The 22,278-nt window shown below is 43.7% G+C and overlaps 1 protein-coding gene across 3 annotated transcripts in view; it reads left to right on the top strand.

Annotated features, from left to right (window-relative positions):
• Positions 1 to 375: 375 nt before the first annotated feature.
• FBN3 (fibrillin 3) overlaps positions 376 to 22,278 on the top strand; it is a 117,077-nt gene continuing 95,174 nt past the window's right edge. The window contains exons 1-2 of one of the 3 annotated variants that reach the window (XM_013195275.3): positions 376 to 536; positions 3,418 to 3,720. In XM_013195275.3, the coding sequence (XP_013050729.2) occupies positions 3,551 to 3,720 (170 nt within the window). In that variant the 5' untranslated portion in view covers positions 376 to 536; positions 3,418 to 3,550. Of the gene's footprint in view, positions 537 to 1,480; positions 1,632 to 3,417; positions 3,721 to 22,278 lie in introns of those variants that run through there. The other 2 variants (XM_013195276.3, XM_066984007.1) reach the window with 2 other exon arrangements.

The following is a 22,278-nucleotide window of genomic DNA, read 5'->3' as shown; positions in this document are numbered from 1 at the left end:
TTTCCTGCTACTGTTGACACACAATCACTTTTCTAAAAAAGAGATGAGGAATCACCCCCAAATTGAAAATGAATTATTTTTCATCAGATCTTTTGATGTGAAGTCACTGTTACTAATGCCCTTCTGCCTCCTGCAGCTCCAGCCTAAATTTGGGACGAGCAGTCACTGCATCCAGCTGAACTGAAAGTGCTCCCTAATTAACTGAGCTGAGCGAGTCCTCCACTCACAAGGAATGGCTAGGTGATAATCATGTCTGCATTCAAACGTCTCTTGCTAAACCCAACCTCTCCCCCCGCCCCAGTCCCTCCTTGAAGTTAAAAACTTTTGGCTCAAGAATGCGGTAGGGTTGTCCCTTGCTACTCCCACTCCTCCTGCACCCCTTCCTCCACCGCAAGGCCCTCCCCCTGTCCAATTTGGATTAGGCTGTACCTTTTCTTCTCTTCCTTCAAGGGTGAGGGTTTTATTCCCTTCTTTTCTGCCCAGATCTCCACTAAACAAAGGAGCTCTGGGTACATCACCAATTCCAGGACGTAAAGGTATTTAAAAAGTTTCGGACTAAATCCAATCCTGCATAGCTAGGATCGGTTTTCTTTCTCTCTATCTGTAATTGATGTTGTAATTCTTTGTCTGCCTAATTGTATTTTTTTTTTTAAGTTTTATGCATTTTTTTATTAATGTAATTTGCAAACTCAAAGGCATGGTTTTGAAAAGTCTTTCCTGAGTCCTTCCAAACTTGCAGATCAGTTTTAAATCTGATTTAGTGATTGGCTCTCTCCTTGCTTTGTCAGTGTAGTTCTTACAAGTGGTGTTGGATGGAATTTCTCAAAGCTGAAAATAATTTTTGAGCCTTTTTAACTCTCTTTTGATGGTGTAAATGACTTTTCCATACTCTCTTAGTAAGACCTTTGTTAATGCTCTCATAGTACGTGCCTGTGTATCGATCATTTGTCTTGCTTCTGATTTCTCTGTGAGGAAATGGATAAATCTGGAGTTTCTTCAGCTTAAATTTCTGCATGAAGGCTGGAAATCTCTGGAAGTGTAAAACTTTCAGCTTTTAATGACTTCGCTTCCATTCGTGAGCTACCTTGAGAACTCTGGGAGGAAAGGAAATGCTCTCCCTTTTGTCTAGCTGAAGGTAATCATATTCCAGCCTTCAGCAGACAGGCATGTGCAGCAAAGTAGCAGCAGAGCTTGCAAGGCTGCTGCAGGAAAGGCAGTTTCTTTGTCTCTGCCTCTGCTCCCAGCCCTGCCTTTTCCTTCCCACTCTGTCTTTCTCATTCACTGCATTTGAAATATTAGAGCCTGAAAAATGCATGCCCTCAAGAGCTGAGAGATTCCCAGCTGGGACACCGCTCTGGAGTTGTGAGGAATTTCTTTTTGTTGTTGTTCAGACGCATTTTCTGCCTTGTCTGGGCTGATTTTGCCTGCTTTGGGGCTGGGCTGGAACTGGAAAGTGCTGCTGTGGGAAAGCAAGGGGGACAGTTAGGGGAGGCTCAGGGGCCCTGTCCCTCCCAGCAGGAGCGGACTTAAAGCCTGTGCCTCTCTCAGAAGCAGCAGATATTTCCACTCTGGGTGGAGAGGGGAGACCTGTGAGGATTCCTCCCTGAAGGAGCAAACTTTGGGGTCTTGAGGTGAGAGATGCTTTCTAACCCTCCCCCGACCAGAAGAAGCAAGGAAGGGACCCCAACTCCGATGCGTGGGGGTGGGCAAGGGAGGAGCTGAAGGGTCATTTGCACATGCCAGTGCAGGGCTGGGGGATTTGGAGAATGGGAGGGGTGATGGGGGCTAGGGGGAGGAATAAGAGGGCACAGGATCAGGGGGTGCAGTCTGGGGAGAACGTTCCTCTGTGATCCGTTTTTCAGTCTTTTCACTGAGCTTTCTCATAGCCTCCCTGGTCTCCCCCTCTGAGCCCAGCCTCACAGCACTGCCTGTTCCTGGCACCCTCTGCCCATATTTGCACCCTCACCCCAAGCCTGGGGCCATGCTCCTCGTCACTGAGGAAGACCCCAGTCCTGATTGCACTCCTCCTCCTCGGTCTGTGTTGTGCCAGGATCTGTGCCCTTTACCTGGGTCTATTTTCCTTTTGCCCTCAGTGCTACATCAGACCCAGAATGACCACAAGGACTAAAATTAAGCTGCTCCAGAGACTGCTTTGGGTGCCTTGCCCATAGTACTCCGTGGCATGAGCTGGCCCTCAGCTTCTCCTGAGGGCTCAGCTCCTGGGCTCTGCACATATTGGCCCAGGACAGGGTCCAGAGCCTGTCCGCAGATCCCTCTCCCCCATGTTACTGCCCCCAAAGGAGGGAGAAGGGCTCTCATCTTTTGTCCCAGGAAGGGGTCTTGTTCATCAAGACTGATCCACGTGGGCTTGCTTAGGGCAGAAAATCTCTGGGGACTGAGAAACTGCCCTGGTGTGTTTCAGGGCAACAGCCTGGACCTGGTCTTTGTCTCCCTATGGTCTGGCTCATGGGCTCTGTTGCTGGCGTGCAGCCCGGGAGAGCTGGCAATGCTGTGCTCATCCCAAGCTGTGTCCATAACCACAGGTGTCTGCCTCCTTTGGCCCACTCCCTGCTCTCTGAAGAAGTTTTGGACCCCATACCATCCCTCTCCCTGTGGCCTGTCATTCCCAGCTGCCTGGCCCAGCTAAGGGTCTCTGCTCCTACATACCCCTGAGCACACCCAGCTCTCCACCTCGTCCCTTCACCCTCCTCCTCTACTCTGTTCCTTCATCCTCCACAGAAACCAGACTTAGCTTAATGAACCATGTCTTCATCCTGTAGCCCCACCCCACAGTCTTCCATCTTGAACATGTGACCCTTTTGCCTACCTCAACACTGGCATATATACTCTTCTGATGTGTTTTCTAGCAATTCCTCTGACTGCTTGAAGTACCAGGTATCTGGGAGGTTGTTTTCAATCTCTGTCACATATCCAGCCTGGCTTGAATACAATACAATTTTGCAGAGCTATGGGACCTGGGAAGATGGTCCATAAATAGGATCCACCCTTCCTTGAAGTGCTAGTCTCCTCTTGCTTCATAGCCCTGCATCTCGTGTTGCTCCTCTGAACCTAGGTACCGTGCCAAGTTCGGTATCATGACCCACTACACGCAGGGCACTCTTCATTCCTTCCCCAGGAAGGCAGGAAAATTGAATACAAGAGCGGAGCTGTAGCCCTTGGAGATCTTTTGGTTTCTGTCTCTTGGGAAAGGAAGGCTTTGGCGATGATGTGGTGCAGAATGACAGTGTGAGCATGTTGGCTGCATGCACAAGGCGCCAAACTCAGTGTGACTGTATGATCTCACTGTATTAACTTTGGGGGGGGGACAGCCTGGGGTGAACAATCATTTTAAAAGTATGGAAGCCCTTAAGAACACTTGTTTGTCTTTCTCTCTCTTTCCTCTGTCTTTGCTTCTAGAAAGGGAACAGCAGAAAGGCACCTTGGCACTTAGGGGCTGCTGCCAAAACCCATCCTCCACCAAGGCAGCAGGGACCCTCCAGCTGGAAGAAGCTTTCGGGGCATCCAGGGGAATCGTGGAATCCGTGCCATCATGGGGGTATTATGGCTGGCCAGGTTCATGCTGGGATGTACAGCGGTTTTGTATGTGGAACAAACCCAGGGTCAATATGAAGGGGACTTGCAGACAGACAGATTTGCAGGCTATGAGGAAAGACAGCCAGCAAACAGAGTGAGAAGAAGAGGCCAAGACACTTTACGAGGGTATGTTTAATATTCATTTCTATTTTACAAAGCAGAACTTTGTTTGTTATTATAGCACATAGAGACATGCCTACAGAATTGCCTTTTCTATTTTTCATTGAGTTTAGGAAGGAATCTGCTCTGCAGACCCAGGGTAGGAGGAAAACTCTTACCACAGGAGACAGCCAAGCAGGCAGAGAACCCAGACTCCTCCTGTGTGAACAGAGTGCTGTGCACTGGGCTCTGCGGCTTTGATCAGTGGATCACAGTACTACAGGGGCTCGCACCAGGACTGTGAGGAGCCATTCACATCCTGCCTGCTGGTGGGAAGGATCCTGGACATTTGCCTGGAGCAATGGCTTTGGCTGGGATTTCCACTGTCACTAGCGGGGATGCTGTCAGCTTGGGTTTCAACCCTGTTGTCACTCGTCTCTCTGCTAGCAATTGATGCTCTGGGCTGTACTGAGAGATTATTGCCTCTGATGACTGCTTTTACATAATGGTTGTTCTCTCGATCGTTGCTCATGGGCAGGCGTCCATACTCAGTCCTCTGTTGCGAAGTTGTGGCTTGTGGTCTCATCCATAGCCAAATCAGTGTGAGAACTGGACTTGTGAGGGCTTTCCACCTGAGGAGGGATACAGGGCTCAGTTAGAGAATACTGGAGCTTGTGCTGGAGCTCAGCTGTGTTTGTGTGTTCTCAAGATGGTTCCTGGCCCCAGCACTGATTCTGAGTTATTTTAAGTCTGCCTGGCTGTAGTTCTTGGAAAGTGTTCCTGTGTCCGTGGGCAGAATCAGAGCAGAACGTGATACACGCGCAAAGCCTGGGCTGTGCCAGAGTCCTCCAGCACTTGCTGGAGAATGCTTTTTGAATGGGATGGAGCACCACACTTTCAGCCGAGACAGACAAACATGTATGTGTGGGCTGAAGCTGGAACATAGAACCTGGCAGTAGAGCTGCCATGGGCAGGGCCGTGGTGCTGGCATCATTTGCTCTTTGAATTCAAAAATGCACAGCCAATTGTTTCGGCTATGGTGGATTTAGAAAAGATGGACAGCAGCTGCCCTGGGACTTGTTCTTCTCAAAACTAGTTACCGAAAGCAGCCATTAGCTCATTCACAGGGCAGGACCACCCTATGTCTCTTCCATTATAACCCACAAGTACTTTTGCTGTGATTCTTTCAAGTATCTTTGTGGATGTAGTCCATTTATCCCCCTGGAAAAAAACTTTCCAAATCTTTGTGATTAAAAGGATGATGGACATTTCTTACAAAGGATGGGGTGACTGTCTACCGGATCCAGAAACTCTTGTTCAGTCTGGCAGCCCAGGGCAATATGTGATTGATCACTATGTTCATAATGGGAATAGAAAAGAATGGAGGTCCCTGGAATCCAGTGATCTTATGAAACTCGGTGACCTAGGTGACCAGATACTGTTTTCAAAAATAGCTTACAGATTAAGTTCTTTTTGACTTTTGGGAATCTGAAGGGTCCAAATCCCACAAATGCTTTAAAAACGAAGCCCAAGCTCCCAAGTTAGAAAACTTTTCTCTAATTTAAAGCCTCAGACATGAGCTATCATTTAAGTAAAGTAATACCAAATTATGAGTTGTGTAAGCAACTAAAGGCCACACAGTAAATTTGAGGTAGGCTCGGAATTAGGCCTGAAGTGTTGGTCTCCCAGTCCTCTGCTGAGAGCTAAGGACCACACTGCTACCTCTCTCCTTTTGTCTTCTGCTTTTTTAATGCCCTCTGAAACAATTGATGTAGGAAGAGAAAAGGCCCCACTGGGATAAGTGCAAGGTCTGTTTAGGGAAATCTGTGCAACTATAAATTAAGATAACTGAAGATTCATTGTTTCCCAGCCCTTGGGAGAGCAGTCTTTTTGCAAGGGAGAGGATCGTGGTGGACAATGGAAGGAAAGCTGGCAAAACTCAGAGTGGCTGGAGCTTTTGCCTCAGGCAATTCCCATGCTCTGTGTCAAGTGACTCTGACAGTCTCCTTGGATTTGTGTTGAAATCTCTCCTTCAGGATTTCTAGCCCTTCAGCAATTGCTCTGCTTAAAATCTCCCTCTCTCTGTCTCTGATAAACCACTTGAGATGAGAAATCTATTGAAGAATATTTAAAGCAGTGTTCTACTGGTCCGAGAAGGCAGCTACAGATGTCACCATCTGCACTGTTGTAGATGGGGCTGTCAGCTACTGAAAGCCATCCCCTGAAGAGTCCCAGACCCAGTAACTTTTGTTGTAGATTCACCAGACTGTCCTAGTCCCTCATCCTGCTCTGCCTAGAAACAGCTTTAGAGAGTGGCAGTTGTGGATAAACATCTTCCCTGACCTGTTTTTTGCTGCTTTAAGGTATCAGGATTTGTTGCTGCTGTAAAATATAACCAAAGGTTATAAGCAAAGGCTATCTGCATCTTACACATTACTTAGCTTTTTCTTCATGCCTAGAGCTTTGACCGTATTAAGATGGTTGGGTTGGCTACAACTACTTCAAAGCAGGTTGTAGCTGGGTGGGGGTCGGTGTCTTTTCCCAAGCAACAGCAAAAAAAAGAGGGGGTGGCCTCACGTTGCACCAGGGAAGGTTTAGGTTGGATATTAGGAAAAAAATCTTCACTGAAAGGGTTGTGCGGCATTGGAACAGGCTGCCCAGGGATGTGGTTGATTCACTGTCTCTGGAGGTATTCAAAAGATGTGTAGATGTGCTGCTTCAGGACATGGTTGGCAGTACTAGGCTAACAGTTGGACTTGATGATCTTAGAGGTCTTTTCCAACTTAAATGATTCTGTGATTTATTCTTCTTTGTCCCTCCTTTTCTCCGGAATGGATGGAACCATAGATTCTTTCCATCTCTACGTTTTATTATATTTAAGTTTGGGCAAGGAAATAGAATCATACCTGAACTGTATGGAGGGGTGTTACCCAACTGTCTTCCACCTCCTTCCAGCTTGCTACACAGTGAAGTGTTAACCAACTCTGGAAGAATCAAATACACAAGAATTTATTTGGTGCTCTTTCCTACTTCTGCACATAGCACAGCTGCCTACTATACAAATAACTCCCTAAGTTTTTCCCTGAAAAGCCCTGAGTAAGCCCAGGCAGCAGTTGATATCTGCTCTCCTTTGGTGTCCAGTGACTTTCTGTGAACCCTTAGTCAATTAGTATTAATAGAAATACACAGAATCATTTGATATCATAGAGCTTGTAGTGAGAAACGGTTCTCTAAAAACTCCTGTGTGACTGACACAAGCTCTCCTTGTATGAGGATAGTTATAGATATATTGTTAGTAAGCAAATCAGTGAGTTCTTTTTGGTAAAAAGAGGCATCATCAGCAATGTAGGAGGAAAGATTGTATATGGTTCTGTTGGATAACATTACTTGGAATGTTACTCCGTTCCCAACCCAGTCTTCCTTAGTAAAGAGAAAGTATGATATAAATGCAAAGCATGAAAAAAATGCAAAATAAATGAGCATGTTATTCACCAATGCCTTTACAAATAATAACTAATAAAGTAATGTGGAGCAATAAGTCACAGCCAAAGCCATGATTTAATCTATCCTTAAACCCATTAAAGTAGAGGCAATTTAAAATGACTGTCTCCTGAAAGAAACAGTGCTGACAAACCCATTTATGAGGCAAGATTTGAATGGGATTATTAGTTTAATGAACTATTGAACAGTTTCCAAGAGAAAGAATGTGTTTAACAAAGGGGAAAGAAAAGATGATTAGTCTGCAGCCAGCTGAGCTGTTTGCTGGCAGTATGATTTCCTGTAGGTTCATGGCTGTCTGTTTTTTTCAAGTCAGAATAAAAGCTCAGCTATAGCTTGACTTTAAACAGAACTAATTATGTCAAGCCCATTAATTAGCAAATGGCCACTGCAATTGAGAAGATAGATGAGGAGATAATGTTTGGGAAAGACAGACGTACATCATACCTCTTCCATTGCTATGATTTATGCAAGAAGATGGAGAAATGTCTAAATGAATTGTTGGATATAGCAAATATGAGTTCACAAGCTGCTCTGCCATAGATTTCTGACACCTTAATTTCCACTTGATGTTGGGGAATGGAGAGGAAGGGCACATTGTGACTGCAAAGGACAGGAATTATTGCTGGGATGTAGATAAACTTTCTGTGCATCCGTAAGCTTGGAAGCTCAGGTGCAGTGGAGAGGGAAAGCTATGGGCTATGGTTCTGGGCTGTACAGCACCAATTTAAATTGGAGCTGACACTGTGATGATGTTTATTGTCAAGGGAAGCTTGGGCACAGCAGAGACTAGCTTCACCACTTTTCCAATTCACTCTGAGATATGCATAGAGAAAGATGATTTCCAGCATCATTTTAATGACTTTATTCCTGGTCTTGCAGTTCAACAAGCATCTTAGTACAGTAATTATTAGCTATTATCAGCTTTTTTGTCCCTGTGTGACGGGATCTTACCCTCACACCGCTTACGCCCTCGTGTTAGTGTTGGCACTGCTTTCCTGAATTGCTTTTCTGACCTGGATTGTTGCCTGAGTGCTTGTGGAAAGGATGATGCAGCACTGGAGTGAGAAGCCAGGAATGGGGAGAGGACAGGGCTGTCACATTCAGGGGCAAAACCAGTCAGTTTGCATCGACCTGAAGTCCTGGTAGAAGCAGAGCACAGTGAAACCACCTTCAAATCCCATGTGTTTCCTGGTGTTTGCTGTTCCTGTAAATGCAGATTAACTCTCCTAATTACTTAGCAGCAGTATCAGTCTCTGGGATTTGTGTTTCCATATACAGATGCTCTGCATGACAAACAACAGATTTTTTTTCTTTTTTCACCAGCAGCAATTGTAATTTTCTCCACGCTGTCTCTTTAGGTTTATTGTAAGCATGCCTTTAAAAAGAGCTGATGCCCGAAACAAAACTAGTTTGGTCAGAAGTTTCATGATTCAGGGCATGATTCTGCCTCTGATAAGGTCAAGGATAATTTTTAATTTTTTTATAATTTTTTTATTTCATTAAAAGGAATAAAGCTTAAGCAAATCTTTCCTGCAGTGTTACCATCCCAGCTGCTACTGTAAGTTTAGTGAGAGGTATTGGTTTCCCCAAAGTGCGATTGTCAGAGTCCTTTCAATGCAGAAGCTCAGCTTGACTCCTTTAAAAAAAAAAAAAAATGAATTTCTTGATTTCAAAGTTGTCAAAAATTCCCTTGATAATGAAGTGCTCTTTAGAGAAAGAACCAAGGTGCTTCTAAAAGTCACTGGAAGCTAAAATGTCCCACTTCTTAATTTAATCTTCCAGTTTAGGCAACCAGACTCACACTTACTGCGTGGAGAGATTGTGAAAAAGACCCTGAACTAGGGCAATCTAAGTACTTTAAAAAGAAAATTTGTGGGGTATGTAACCAACTCCACTGACAGACAGAAACTACACGTGTGCACCTGAAGAGAAACAACAGGACTACAGTACTTACTAAAAATCATTGCCTGAAAAGAACTGGGCTGCTTATGTTTGCCCACATGTCAAATGCTGTTTTTCTTACAAGGCCTTGAAGTGCATGCCCTTAGGACTGTCCAATTCCAAGGATTCTGTTTTGGGACATCTCCACTTAACAACAATCATAGAATATCCTGAGTTGGAAGGGACCCATAAGGATCATTGAGTCCAACTCCTGGCACCACACGTCTACCCCAAAATTCAGACCATATAATGAGGACGAACATGACAGGGAAGAGCAGGGCTAGACTCTGGCAAAGTTTTCTTGCCTTCTCCCACCATACTCCTGCCATGGGGAGAATGTGGGTCTTTGGGCTCCAAGGCCTGCAACCCACCCAAAGATCAGGTTGCCCAGGGCCTCATCTCCAGGATGGGGCATCCAAAACGTCTCTGGGCAACTTGTTCAGTGCCTCACTGCCCTCTGAGGGATGAATTTCCTCCTTACATCCAATCTAAATATCCCTGCTTTCAGTTTAAAACCGTCACCTCTTGTCCTGTCATTGTCTGACTGAGCAAAAAGTCGCTCTCCATCTTTTTTGTAAGATCCCTCTAAGTATTGAAAAGCTGCAATATAGTCAGCCTGTAGCCTTCCCTTCTTCAGGCTAAACATCCTCAGCTTTCTCAGCCTGCATTCATAGGAGGGGTGCTCCAGCCCTCTGATGATCTTCGTGGCCCTCCTCTGGACTCGCTCTAACAGATCCACATCCTTCTCCTGCTGATGGCCCGAGACCTGGGTGCAGCACTCCAGGTGGGGCCTCACAAGGGCAGAGCAGAGGGGCACGATCACCTCCCTGCACCTACTGGCCACTCATCTGTTGATGCAGACCAGGATGAAGTTGGCCTTTTGGGCTCCAGGCACCCACTGCTGGCTCATGTTGAGCTTTTCGTCCACCAGAACCCCAAAGTCCTTCTCTGCAGGGCTGCTCTCAATGAGTTCTTCATCCAGTCCGTACTCATGTCTGGGATTGCCCCGGCCCAGGTGCAGCACCTTGCACTTGGATTTGTTGTACTTCACACATGTAAACTTTGAGATTTAGTCATAAAGCCGAAGTTCAACCAACAGAAGGAACAAAATTAAGGCAACAGCTGGAGACTTCTGACTTAGGACTCTCATTCCTAAATTTTCCTTGTCTTAATTTATATTACTAAATAGTTGATCTTGGACTTCTTGTCTAGGCTGGTTTTTCTTCTTACTGGCGGGAAACATAAAGGCAAGTGTTGGCATGGCAAAGAGATTGTCTGGCATAGAGTTTAATAGGTTATAGGGGTTTGTTTGGAATTTTTAAGAAATGGATTTGAAGTTCAATTTGTTTCAGAGTTTTAAGGGAAAAAAAAAGATGGAAGAGTTGGTAACTCTGCTTTCCAAATTAAAGTGTTATGCAGTTCCTGGAAATCAATTGCATTTTTAGTTTATTTCAATGGAAAGTCTTCCCTGTGGTTCTTTGCTGATATATAAGATTTAAACATAAATATACTCAAAAAAGAGAAGACTTTCCTTACCATCCTTCATACCAAATGCATGAAGATCTGAATAAAGGGAAATAATAGACTTACTGACAAAGAGAAGATATATAACAAAAGATTTTATAGACACACAGTGCTTAAAAAAGATTGTAAACATTACTAGGCTTGAACTTGGCATTAAGCAAAATAGACTGAATCCAAAACCCATACAGTCTTCAATAGGCTTCCCTTGCATTTTTCTTCTTTAGTTTTATGAAACTGAAAAATAATCACGCATCTTTCAAAAATTATTTTCATTTCTATTCATATTTTTTGATAAACCTGATATTGAGACAGGGTTGTCTTTCTGAAACGCAAAAGATTCCTGAAAGTCTTGGATAGCCTGGCTTGTACTGAAAATACAGCACAACAATTGGTATCTAACCATAGTGCTCGTTAAATAAACGAGATGACTAATAATAATATATATATTTTTTTGATGTTAGGACGTTTACATCAAAATAGAGGTGCCAACAGCCAAAGGAAAGGTTTTGACAGCCTAAGATAACTCAATAAAAAACAAAATCTTTCATTTTGGCTCAGTTTGTCCATTTCCTGGTCCACAACTGAGATAACGTTTTAAAGAAAAATTGAGACTTAGGGATTTTTGGCAGGGGAGAGGGAGCAATTTTTGATGTAATTATTTCATAAGCAAAATAAACCTTGTATTCTCTAGTTCTAAGTAAGGTAAAAAGAAAACAGATGTGTATTAATATGAGCATGGTTCTGCTCTCTCTCAAAGTGCCTTTTCTCTCCTCTGTATATCCTGTCTATTTAAGCTCATAGATCTCAAGAGGAAATACCTACTAACGAATAACACAGAGGAGCCAACCCTTAACTGACACCACTGGTGTCTGGGGACTCTTGCGAAATTCCCTCTTCATGATCTGCTGTTGCGGTGACTTAGTTGAGGTTACTGCTGTGTACCAGAAATGGCCAAAATGCAGCTCATAAACGCATCAGTGCATGATGACCGTGCATGTGTGCAATGTTATAGTTGTTCCAAGGATGGGTGTATCCTGCAGTCTGCTTCACATGGCTTGGGTCACCTAAGCTCGAGCAGAAATTTGTTGTAAGCATAAGGATTTATTTTGATGTGAGCTAGTCACCTCAGTGGCAGCCAGGCAACATCCTCAGCCCGGTTTTCCCTCTCTGTAAGTGTGTGTCCAGAGTCCCTGTGTGACCATGTGTCTGGGAGGGTTCCCGAAACACTTCTTGACCTCCAGCAGACTTGGTGTTGTGCCCACTGCCCTGGGGAGCCTGTTTGCTCAGGAGGAAGCTATGTGCCAGTTCACATCACTTTTTGAGTAGTGGGATTGAGGTTTTAGGGACTGAAGTAGGGGCAGCTCCATGAGACAGGGAAAGTAGAGGGTCTGGTAGCAGAATTGTGAGAAACATCACAAGTCTGGGACTTCGATGAGATCAGAGAAGAATGTTTCTGTTGCCAATATGATAATCCCCTATTTGAGTAAGTCCAACATGTGGTCATTTGTCTGCCTTTACTGTCTTGGTCCATGTTTTTCACCCTGTTGCAGAGAAGTTTGGTGATTGTGCCAGACAAAGCATGAAGCAGCCTCATCCTGGGCTCATCTCAGCAGCACACTGGCTGTCATAGTTTGGGTATTACTGAGAGCCTTAGGAAAGTGATCTGTAGGTCATCTCGGCAAACAACTTCAAGATGTTCTGAATTCTAAGTCCTTTTGTACTCAGTCTTACCCAGCAAAATAGCTGTTGCCAGTTCTAAGGTGTGTAACTTCTGCTGGTATTAACAGAAAGTTAGCATCGCTGCACCTTTAAAAGTGCTTTCTTAGAACCAAATGTAATTGAAATCTTTGGGACAAGCTAATTCCTAAAAGCTAAACATATGTTGTGCTGCTTTACGGAACAAGAGAATGACTTCTGTGGTGGGAGAAATTAAGCAACTCCTTTTCAGGACTGAGTCATTAAACTTAAATTAACAGGGGGTTGCCTGGCATACTTCTCCTGTGTATTTATTGCTGATACAAGAAGCTGGCTTCTCTAGGGGTATTGCTCTACTTTCTTGTTTGCAAATTATTTAGCAAACTATCCATCACAAAAGCATGTATAGGCCTGGGGAAGTATACAGAAATATACAGATAGCCCGATCCTGGAACTGTAAAGCTGATAAACCACTGAAAGAAATAATTGTAATACATTTGAGGAAATGTGTAAGCCAAGGAATAGAGGGACGCAAATATGCTCCTCTACAGGCCAGTGATCCAAAAGTCAACATTGTTTAAAATCTGTTCTCACACCATGACACAATCCCAAATCCCTGTGGATGGCAAGATACGTGGACAAAAACCACTATCACATTTGGCAGTAATTATTGTCCTCCGAGTGATCTCCACTGAGACTAAGGGTGACTGATTCCTGCAGTGGTGTTCCCCAGTTATTGTGTGAGATGGTCCCTGGAGCCTAACAAAAAATCAGGCTAAGATCAAAACCAAAAAGAATATTCAATAATAGGAAAAAAATCCAGCTTGGGTAGAGAGGCAAGATCATCTTCCCTGGAAAAGGCGCATGCTTCAGTCATGTCAGACTAGAGAATGTAGTGGTAATGTTCATACAAATTAATCTTATTTGACTTAGCACAGGCATGAACTTCACGATAAGAGAATAAGCTGCAAGGGCAAATAATCTAAAAATATTTTCCATGTCTCATCCCTAAAATATGTCTTCTGTGGATAGCAGACACACCTTTTTTCTGCAGTATCAAATCAAAAATCCTGACTATTCTGGAACTAGCCAAATTGTCACTGAGTTGGTGAATTTACAGCAAAGGGTAACACTAAATGGTTTGCCACTTATGCTGCTTTAGATTTCCCCAATGTACATTCCTAAAACTGAACAAGCATTAGTGCTTTGAGAATTGGACAAATCTCTATTGTTGCTGAATAGTTTGATTTCCCCATAAATCAGAATATCATAGACTATCCCGAGTTGGAAAGGACCCACAAGGACCATTGAGTCCTACTCCTAATATTCCTTATCTGAAACTTGAAAGACATTAAAAAAAAACAAACAAGGGACAGGAAAGGCAGTAACTATCAGCAAAACCTCCTTCTTGTAACACTAAGGGGCCTTCGTTCATCCCATGTAAGATGTCAGAATTGCTTCACCCCCAAATGGATTTACGTGTCTCTCAAGATACTCAGAGAATACAGAGAGAACAGAAGGAAAACTAAGACTGAGCAAACTTAATGAGATCCTAAAATTAGGAGATTGTGCTCTAGCAGGAGAGGGTGTATTTAGCACTTTTTCATCTGCATGTACTAGGAATGGTATAATTGGAGAATATAATTCCCGTGGGGCCTGAGCAAATTATGGAAGCTAAACACCCAAAAGTGTGTGTAAGAGCATATCTTCAATGGGGGAGGAACGGGACATTTGCCAGTAGTGGCAAATGACAGCTTCTTGCCTTTCAAAAAACTCCATTGGGAAAAAAATAATAAAATAAAATAAAGAACATTTCTGGAAGTAAGCATGGGACCTCAGAGACTGGCAGATGAGGGTGGGGAACATCTTGGGAATCTCCTGTTCACCTAGGTCATCTCTGCTAGGGACACCACTCATTTGCTCAGACAGCATTTCCTCCAGGACCTGGAGGAAGGTCATCACTGGACCTTATCTCCCTTGTTTTTGTCTTTTTAAAGGAAAGCCTGGGATAGTAACTCACCTGAAACACTGTTCATTGATGTCTTGACTCCCATGACTTCAGTGGCAGGCTGTCCCATCCATTTTTCCCTGCATAAAAAAATGTCTTACTGGAACACCCCAATCTTTATAGTAGTGTAGTTAGAAGTTAAACTCACTTTCCTTTCCAAACTTATGGCCAGTTGAAGATGGGTTAAAAGCTCTTATTTGACCTTCATGCAGATACTCATCCCCAGTGAGATCTTTAAGATCTTTAACTTTAAGCATGTGAATTTTACGCTGAGTAAAGGCAAAAGATCTGTAAGGGTATTTGTTTGTTTAATTTTAATGCTTTTAATATAACCAGGGAGCTCTTCTTTTTCAAAGGAAACTGTGGCACCAACCACAAGTGAACAAAAGATTAAGGAGGGACTAGAGAAGTTCATAGAAAAGACATTTGCCAAAGACTAGTAAATTCATAGAAATTACATTGATCCCAGGACATCCTTGACCTGAAAATGGGTAGAATTGAGGGCAATGCTGGGGGGAATAATTACCTATATTTACACTCTTCTCATCATGTTCTGCATGCATCCATTTTTGGCCACTGTTTGAGAATAGGTATTGCACTATATGGACCCTTGACAGATGCCATATGGCTGTGCTTACAAATAGGAACAGGCTTTAGTCATATCTTGTGAAATTAAACTGCTACCTAGCAGGGTCTTTCTACGGAGCTGATAAGCAGAGTCTGGAGATTGATAAGTGGGAATTTGAGAGTTCAGAGTTTGTTTTAGAGATCAGTTCCGTGAATCCTTACAAGAGGTTTATCAGATCGCTAGTACCCAAGATAAATAGGCCCAAAATATCATGGAAGTGAGAGTTCAAGATGCATGCAAATAAATCGCTAAAATGTTTACTTCCACACTGACCAGAGAGGCAGTCATTCTGAAAACAAACCATGAGTCAGAGACCTTCAGGGCTATGTTCAGCACTTGGAGAAAAGAAGTAGCTAAGCACTTTGCAAGGAGGGCAATTTGAAGCAGTTACAAAGGTCATCAATTTCTAGTCCAAGAATGCCCCCCTCCAGGTTCTCCATATCTCTCTAGAACAGTATTCCAGGTGTACCCTCAGTATGAGCTAGAAGACAGGGAAATAGCTCACGGGGTCCTGCTGGCCAGCAAGGATGCTGTTGAATGGGGATTTCACCACGATCACTGATCAGGGTCTCAGCATGACTCCATTGGCTGTTGTAGATGCTCTGAACAAAACCAGCTTATTTTGCATTGGTTAGGAGCTCAGATGATCTCTTTTACAGATAGCTGCGGGTAGTCAGCAGTTGCTGAGGAGCAATGCTGCCTTTGCACCTGGCATTTGCCAAATGAATATCTGTAACAGCGAAGCTTTTACGCAGAAATGTGTGTGTACTGTGTGTCCAGAACGTCTAGAAAATAATCTCTTGACTTCTTGTCTTCCTCCAGTCACTCCCTTTAAGGCTCAAGGTCTGCATTTGAATGTATTCTTGTGACCATATTCTGTCCTGCCCATTTTGAGGGCCAGTATCAATGAGGAAGTCTCTTATCTCGTGATCATTAGGTTTGTGGCTGGATAGTGAAGTTGTGCTGCTCCTCACTCTGAAACCACCAGCTGTAGACCCAATGTGATGTCTAGGGAAGTTGCTGTTCACCCTTCCATAAAACACCGGGCTCCAGCCCTAATACTATCCTGCACAGTTGTACTTTGGCAGGGCAGGAGAATGTTTTTTACTGAATGTTTTACTGTTGTGTTTGAAACAGAGAAGAAATCATTTGTCTTTGGTCACTCACCTAACTTACACGTGGGACGTGGTAAAAATGTAAGCCATACTTATATTAACAGTCTTATTAAGTCTTATCTTATTAACAAAGTTTACAAAAGCCATTACAAGTACATTACAAAATGTACTAATTTCTGAAAGCACCTACTCGGTATCCTCCACGTGTTCTTATTGCACTAAGGAGAGCAGAGAAAACTTGCAAGAGATGTAAAGCGTTGGCATCTCTGTCCTCGCCAGGAAACTCAAACCAGTGCAGAAAGTCATTTGCTCAGTGCATATCCCAGCTGGACCCTTTTAGCTCAGACTCCTTTTTCCACTGAGCAGAGAATATCTTGGAAAGTAGTTCTCATGAGACAGCTAGAAGACTGAAAATCTGTTTCCACCCAGCAGGAAGAAGCCTTAGGCTGTATCAATGAGGGAAATAGAGGACTGATAGATAAGGAAAAGGGTCCCTATGTTCTGGTAGCAGTTTCCCAGCCCAATCTTTTCCACCCATACACAAAGTAATCAACAAGCTGGGAGAACCGTTTGCTGGGCCGCTGAGCGTGCACCAGAGCAGAGTAGTTCCAAGGTCACAGCTCAGGGATGGTGCTAAGGAAGCTCAGTCACTGGTCAAGGGGCTTTTCCATCAGGAAATTGGCCCAAAGTGATCAGCTGCAGTGAATTCTTCCTGAATGAATCCTTCTGGTCCTATCAGTACTTATTTCCCCAGGTCGTTGTCCTATTTGCCAGCAGACCTTTGTCCACTTAAGCAAAGGGTATTTGGGGGCTTTTTCTGCTATTGAGTGTGTGTGAATTTTGGACCTCTGCAAGCCCTCCTTAGCTTCTGCTTTCTGTCTGCTGTCCTTGGAACAGGAGGAGACTGGCTGCTCTTAAAGTGAGAACATGGTTCATGACCTGACCCTGGAGAGCTGAATGTGTAAGGGCCTTTGTTTCCTCAGACACACTATGAGCCTATTCAGTTTTATCTTAGATCTATATCCTGCTGTTTGGAGAGATCTGAAGTCTCCCACCTTGGAAAGCTGCCTTCTAAGAGTATTTAAAAATGCTGATATAGTGCCAAGCAACTGACAGCAGTGTGGCAAACAAGACAAAGGGACTAATATTTTGCTTTCCTGTGAAGGCTCTGTGGTCTGAAGAGGGTAAAGAACAAGTGAAAACCATCTCAGAGTGGGTGGGTATAGCTCTGCAGCAACATGGGAAGGAGTTAGGTTAAGATGTGGGAAAATAGGGATACTGCAGACCAGGTTCTGCTTTCATTTTATCATAACCTTTCTCCAGGAAGTCTTTAGCTTGATAAAGGAGACCTGTGCAGTCATGCTGATGGAAATGCAGCACCACTTTCTGTAGTTCCCAAGGGTCTGAGTGGGCAGTCAGGATCGATCCATTATCGCCCATGGAGACAATGTCGTTAATGCTATAGAAAGTGAGTGCAGGGCAGGTAACAAGTCTTTCATAACCGCCTACGCTGGCTGAAATTATCATTTGCAGGGCAGCAGGGCAGGTAACAAGTCTTTCATAACCACCTACACTGGCTGAAATTATCATTCATTTGCCTGGAGAGAAGATGAGGCCAGTGAGAAGGAAAACGTTTGAGCAGCCAGGGAATAACCCTGTGCAGACCAAAGCACCTCTGAGAATTACTCCAGCCCTGGCAGTACACTGATTTTCATTCACTTCTGTCTTCCTCTAATTTAAGGAATGGAAATAACACTTCTGAAAGCCAGTGACAACTGAAGCACACCGATTAACCACGACAGGGGAGACAAATCCTGGGCTGCAGTGCCTGTTTTCTGGAAAGCACGCGCTACACGTAGCCAAGGCTTCATTAGCTGTGGGTCTTGCTGGTTGGCAGGAGAAGCGCTACTTGCAGGGCACTGCAGTTATTACTGAAAGCAGCCCTTTGGTGACTGTGCAGAGTTTTCTGAAGAAGACCCAGAGCTTCACTCGAGCTGGGCATTCCTTTTCCCACGGCTGGAGGGCTGGGCAAATATCTGTGTGATAATGTCCATGTATTGAGGACATAGGGGTTAAACATAACGTAATAATATACGTTACAACGTAACGTGGTTAAGCAGGAAGCTCAGGGTAACTTTACTTAGTTTTTGTCTAGCATCTGTCTGCAAAACATTCTTAGCCCAAACATCACACGCTGTGCTGTCTGCCCTCTTCTACCTTTAACAATGAGAACATTTCTGCTGGGGTCACACTAGACATCTGACAATAACTGGCAGACTGAGCCCATTCGGGCTGCTTGCTCAGCTATTAGGCAACAATTCAGTGCTTCAGGCTGTATTTCCCAGGCTGCTTACAGGAACAACCAGATTCCACTTGTGTTCTGTCCCCACCAGCAGACTGGCACCCTGAGCCTATGGGCAAGTTTGTGGTGTGGTCTGTCTTCCAGGGCTTGCTTATGCTTTAGACTCCATTGTGGATCTGGGAGAAAGGGTTCTCTTACTAACAGCCCTGCATTTTCACATCTCATGTCTGTAGTTCTGCTCTACTGAAGTGTTTTCTTTTTTTTTTTTCTTGGCATCTCCCAGTTCTCAAATGTAGTCCCTGCCAGCAGGCAGGATTTAGTGCCATCAATTGAAATTCATGCTTATTTTGTCTCTGCTTATCTCTGTAATTCTATTGTTTATTTAAAGTGGACAAAGAAGACACAATGGCCACCATTGCTTTTCCTTCTGTCCTTTCTTAGCATTATTCTTCTGTCCATATTCAGTTTCACTTAAAAAATTCTCTTTAGTATCTGAGGTCTTTTCAGACTCTTCCTTGTCTGCACACACTGTCTTACTTCTGTGGCTCTAATACCCAAAGGAAAAGTCATAAGAGCATAAGCACAGTCTCAGCATTATAACTATGCCTCTTCAGGACTACATCATGTCTGTATAAGACCACCTTGCTACTGCTGGCTAGCAAGAAGATAAAGCTGACAGTGAATACAAGTAAAAAGTCTCTTGATTTTTAATTTCGGACTCTGAAATGTCTGCAGATTTTGATGACCAGTAATCATCAGAATGTTGTCACAAGTTTACTGAACTTGAACAAATTTTCCTATAGCTTTCACCTTTCCATTCCTTGGAGCACTTCACCATGACGTGTGGTTGCTCTTTTCTGTTTAACAACTAAATGGCATGCCTTTTATCTATACCTTCTTGCTGATAAGAGCATGTGTTTCCAGCATGTATCTTCCAGGATCAAGATAATTGCTATTTATTTCCACAATTGTTTTTGTCACAGATTTGCTGAAGAGACTTTTTTTTCTTACAAAACACAATTCTCCTTATTGAGGTCTTGTTTTGGAATCTAATTTCATTCACCATCTAGGTAATTTACCTATTAGGTAATTTACCTATTGTACTAGAGAGTCCTATATCCAAAAAAAGAATAATCATCCATCCATCTGTTCTGTATGCTGGGTACCTGAGATCTGAAACTTAGGCTTTACAGGGCCCCCATCTGCTCAGAGTAAACTTTATCTTCTGAGTTAATGATGTATGTCTACTTCCTACTGGAGATTTGCAACTGAGTATCAGTGGCAGTACTAGCTAGCTTTGTATTTTATCCAACCTAATGCAATCAGGAACTGTAGCCCAGGATGTTCCACCATCTGCAGGGCACTTAAATCCAAGGCAACAGAATCAGTTCTGCATTCAAGGTCTGCTTTTATCTGCTAGTCACAGGAGAAGCAACAGATGCCCAGACTGTTGGAAAAAGTAAGCCCATTCAAAGTCAAAATACAGATTTACTCGCCACCTTTGACCATAGCACGAAATCTGATGGTGTTGTAGCAGAGCTCTTGATTCTGTGTTGGCAGGTTTGGTGAAGGAGGCTCCACAGAGCACGGGGCAAAAGCAGCACGACTAGAAAAACAGCTGCCACAGTTTCTGCACAGGTCATTGCGTGCTCTGGGAAAACTAGAACAGGGAAGGAAAGCAGCACCTTTCATTGACCAGAAAGTCATTCAATATTTGTGCTGCTCAGAGGTCTTCTAGTCACCATGGAAAGCAGAAGCTAAGATTGCATTTACATAGAAATAACAGTGTTCAGTAGAGGGTTCCTTAGAGTTTACTCTTAGGCCAGCTCAGTGGTTTTGTCGTTATTGTAAACTCTGCCCAGTTCAATTTTCCCTGTGAAAACATTATATTTCTTCCACTTGGAAAGAGACACCTGCAGCGTATCTGCTACACATCTGCTGCATGTCTGCTGCATGTCTGCTGCACATCTGCTGTACATGTCCTGCTGGGTCTCTGTTTTCTGTCTGCTGTGCTCTGGATTTGCTGGGTGTGTGCTGCACATCATCATTGTGACTGCTGTACATCCACTGTGTTTCTGTTATGTCTGCTGTGCATCCAGTGTGTATCTGCTGGGTCTACTTTATGTTTGCTGTGTGTTTTCTGAATGCATGTTGTATGTCTGCTTCACGATTGCTGCATGTCTTCTGTGTAACTCCTGTGCATCAGCTGCAGGCATGCCAAAGGTGAAAAACTTGTGGATGCCTAGGCAGCTTATTCAGGGTATTCTAGGATCCACCAGCCTCTCCCAGCCAGGAAGCTGTTGCCCTAAACCACTGCAAGTTCTTGCCAAAATACAGACTGGAATCTGGCAAAGGGACTCTACAGAGTGCTTCTGATACTGGCTGTTGTGCCCAAGGTGCACAGCCAACCCAGCACCCTCTGCCTTCCCACTCTTGGCTCACTGCAGAACCTTGAGAATGGAAACCAGAGGAAGAAAATATTCAAAAAATCCCCACCACTTAGGCAAAACTTTGAGGCAGAAGCAAAAGGAAGTTCAGGAAAACATAGACTGATGGCACACAGCCACAGGCACCTCGGGATTTGAGGAAGAACAAGACAAGTTCTGCAGTAGGCACGTCATGGCATGGGAGGGAAGTTACAACATCCGTGGTTAGAACAGTTCCTACAAGGGCAGAGGCAATGTTTGGGATGCCGTTTTAAAGGAATGAAGGGAAGATGAGACAATAACTGTTTTACGCGTTTTCCTTGCTGGTGGCAGAATACCAGAGGGTCCATTTTGACATCTAAATTCACATGAGGAGCAGTGTGCTATTTTTTAAGGGTACAAGGAGAAGAGAGTGGAGGTCTGTACTCAGCTGGGTCATGCTGTGCAGGCGGTTTAATAAACACCAAAAAAAAAAAAAGGCTTTGTGAGAACAAACTAGATCCAACCAGAAACTAATGTTTGAGATGCTTAACTTGTTCAGAAACAGCTAAAGAGGTATTGTTTTATTAGAGTTGTTCCTGCAAGGTGATTGGTGATATTGAGCTGCTTTTTTTTTTTTTTTCCTAAAAGCCATTTTTGGAATTTCATTTTTTTCTATGGTTCTCCACTGAGTCACTTCAAAGAACATATTGGCGTGTGAGGTACTCTGGACTCCCTGGGAGGTGGAAGCAGACGCTCAGATTGTTTTAGATGTTGAAATCCTTTCATCTATAAAGGTCACTTTTTTTTTTTCTTTTTTTCCTTCTAGATGTAGCCAAAGAATATACAAACTACATAAGAGTTTAGCAGCAGTTTGGTTCTGATTGGTGGTGGGGGTTCAGTTTTTCAGTTTGCTAGAACGATGAAACATGAGCCAAGAAAGCCTTGTTTTCTGGCTTTTAATGTAGATGCTCTGATTCCGGTCTGAAAGTATCAGTCCTAGGAATACCCAGGGTGAAGGCAGCTCTCAACTAAGGCTCTGTAAAGGGCTTGTTCCCAGGTGTGATTTCCTCACAGCTGCCATCTGCAGCAACACAAACCAGTAGCAGAGGTGTTAGAAACCAACAGGGAAATAAAAAGAGACCGTTCTATGGAAAATGAAATGAATTTGCTGATCTAGATGAAGAAAATGGTCATATTTTCAGGATAAAAATAAAAAATAAACAAAGCAGCCAATGCTTTTGTATACGTTTTTTTAAAAATCAGATAATGTTTTTTTGTTCCAGTCTGCTGTATCCATACATTTGCTCCCACGCTGAGTAGCCATGTAGCTAGAGATATTTCTACCGGTAGCTGAGATATGCACGTAGCTGTGGAAGTGTATTTAACAATGAAATGGATTGCAGTGAACATAGACTTACAGAACGTCTGAGATGGGAAGGGACCTCCCCTGCTCAAGCAAGTCC

This window comes from Anser cygnoides, chromosome 27, assembly GCF_040182565.1.
Source record: "Anser cygnoides isolate HZ-2024a breed goose chromosome 27, Taihu_goose_T2T_genome, whole genome shotgun sequence".
In the NCBI taxonomy this organism is placed as follows: Eukaryota; Metazoa; Chordata; class Aves; order Anseriformes; family Anatidae; genus Anser; species Anser cygnoides.
This window is presented reverse-complemented; position numbering and strand designations above follow the sequence as displayed.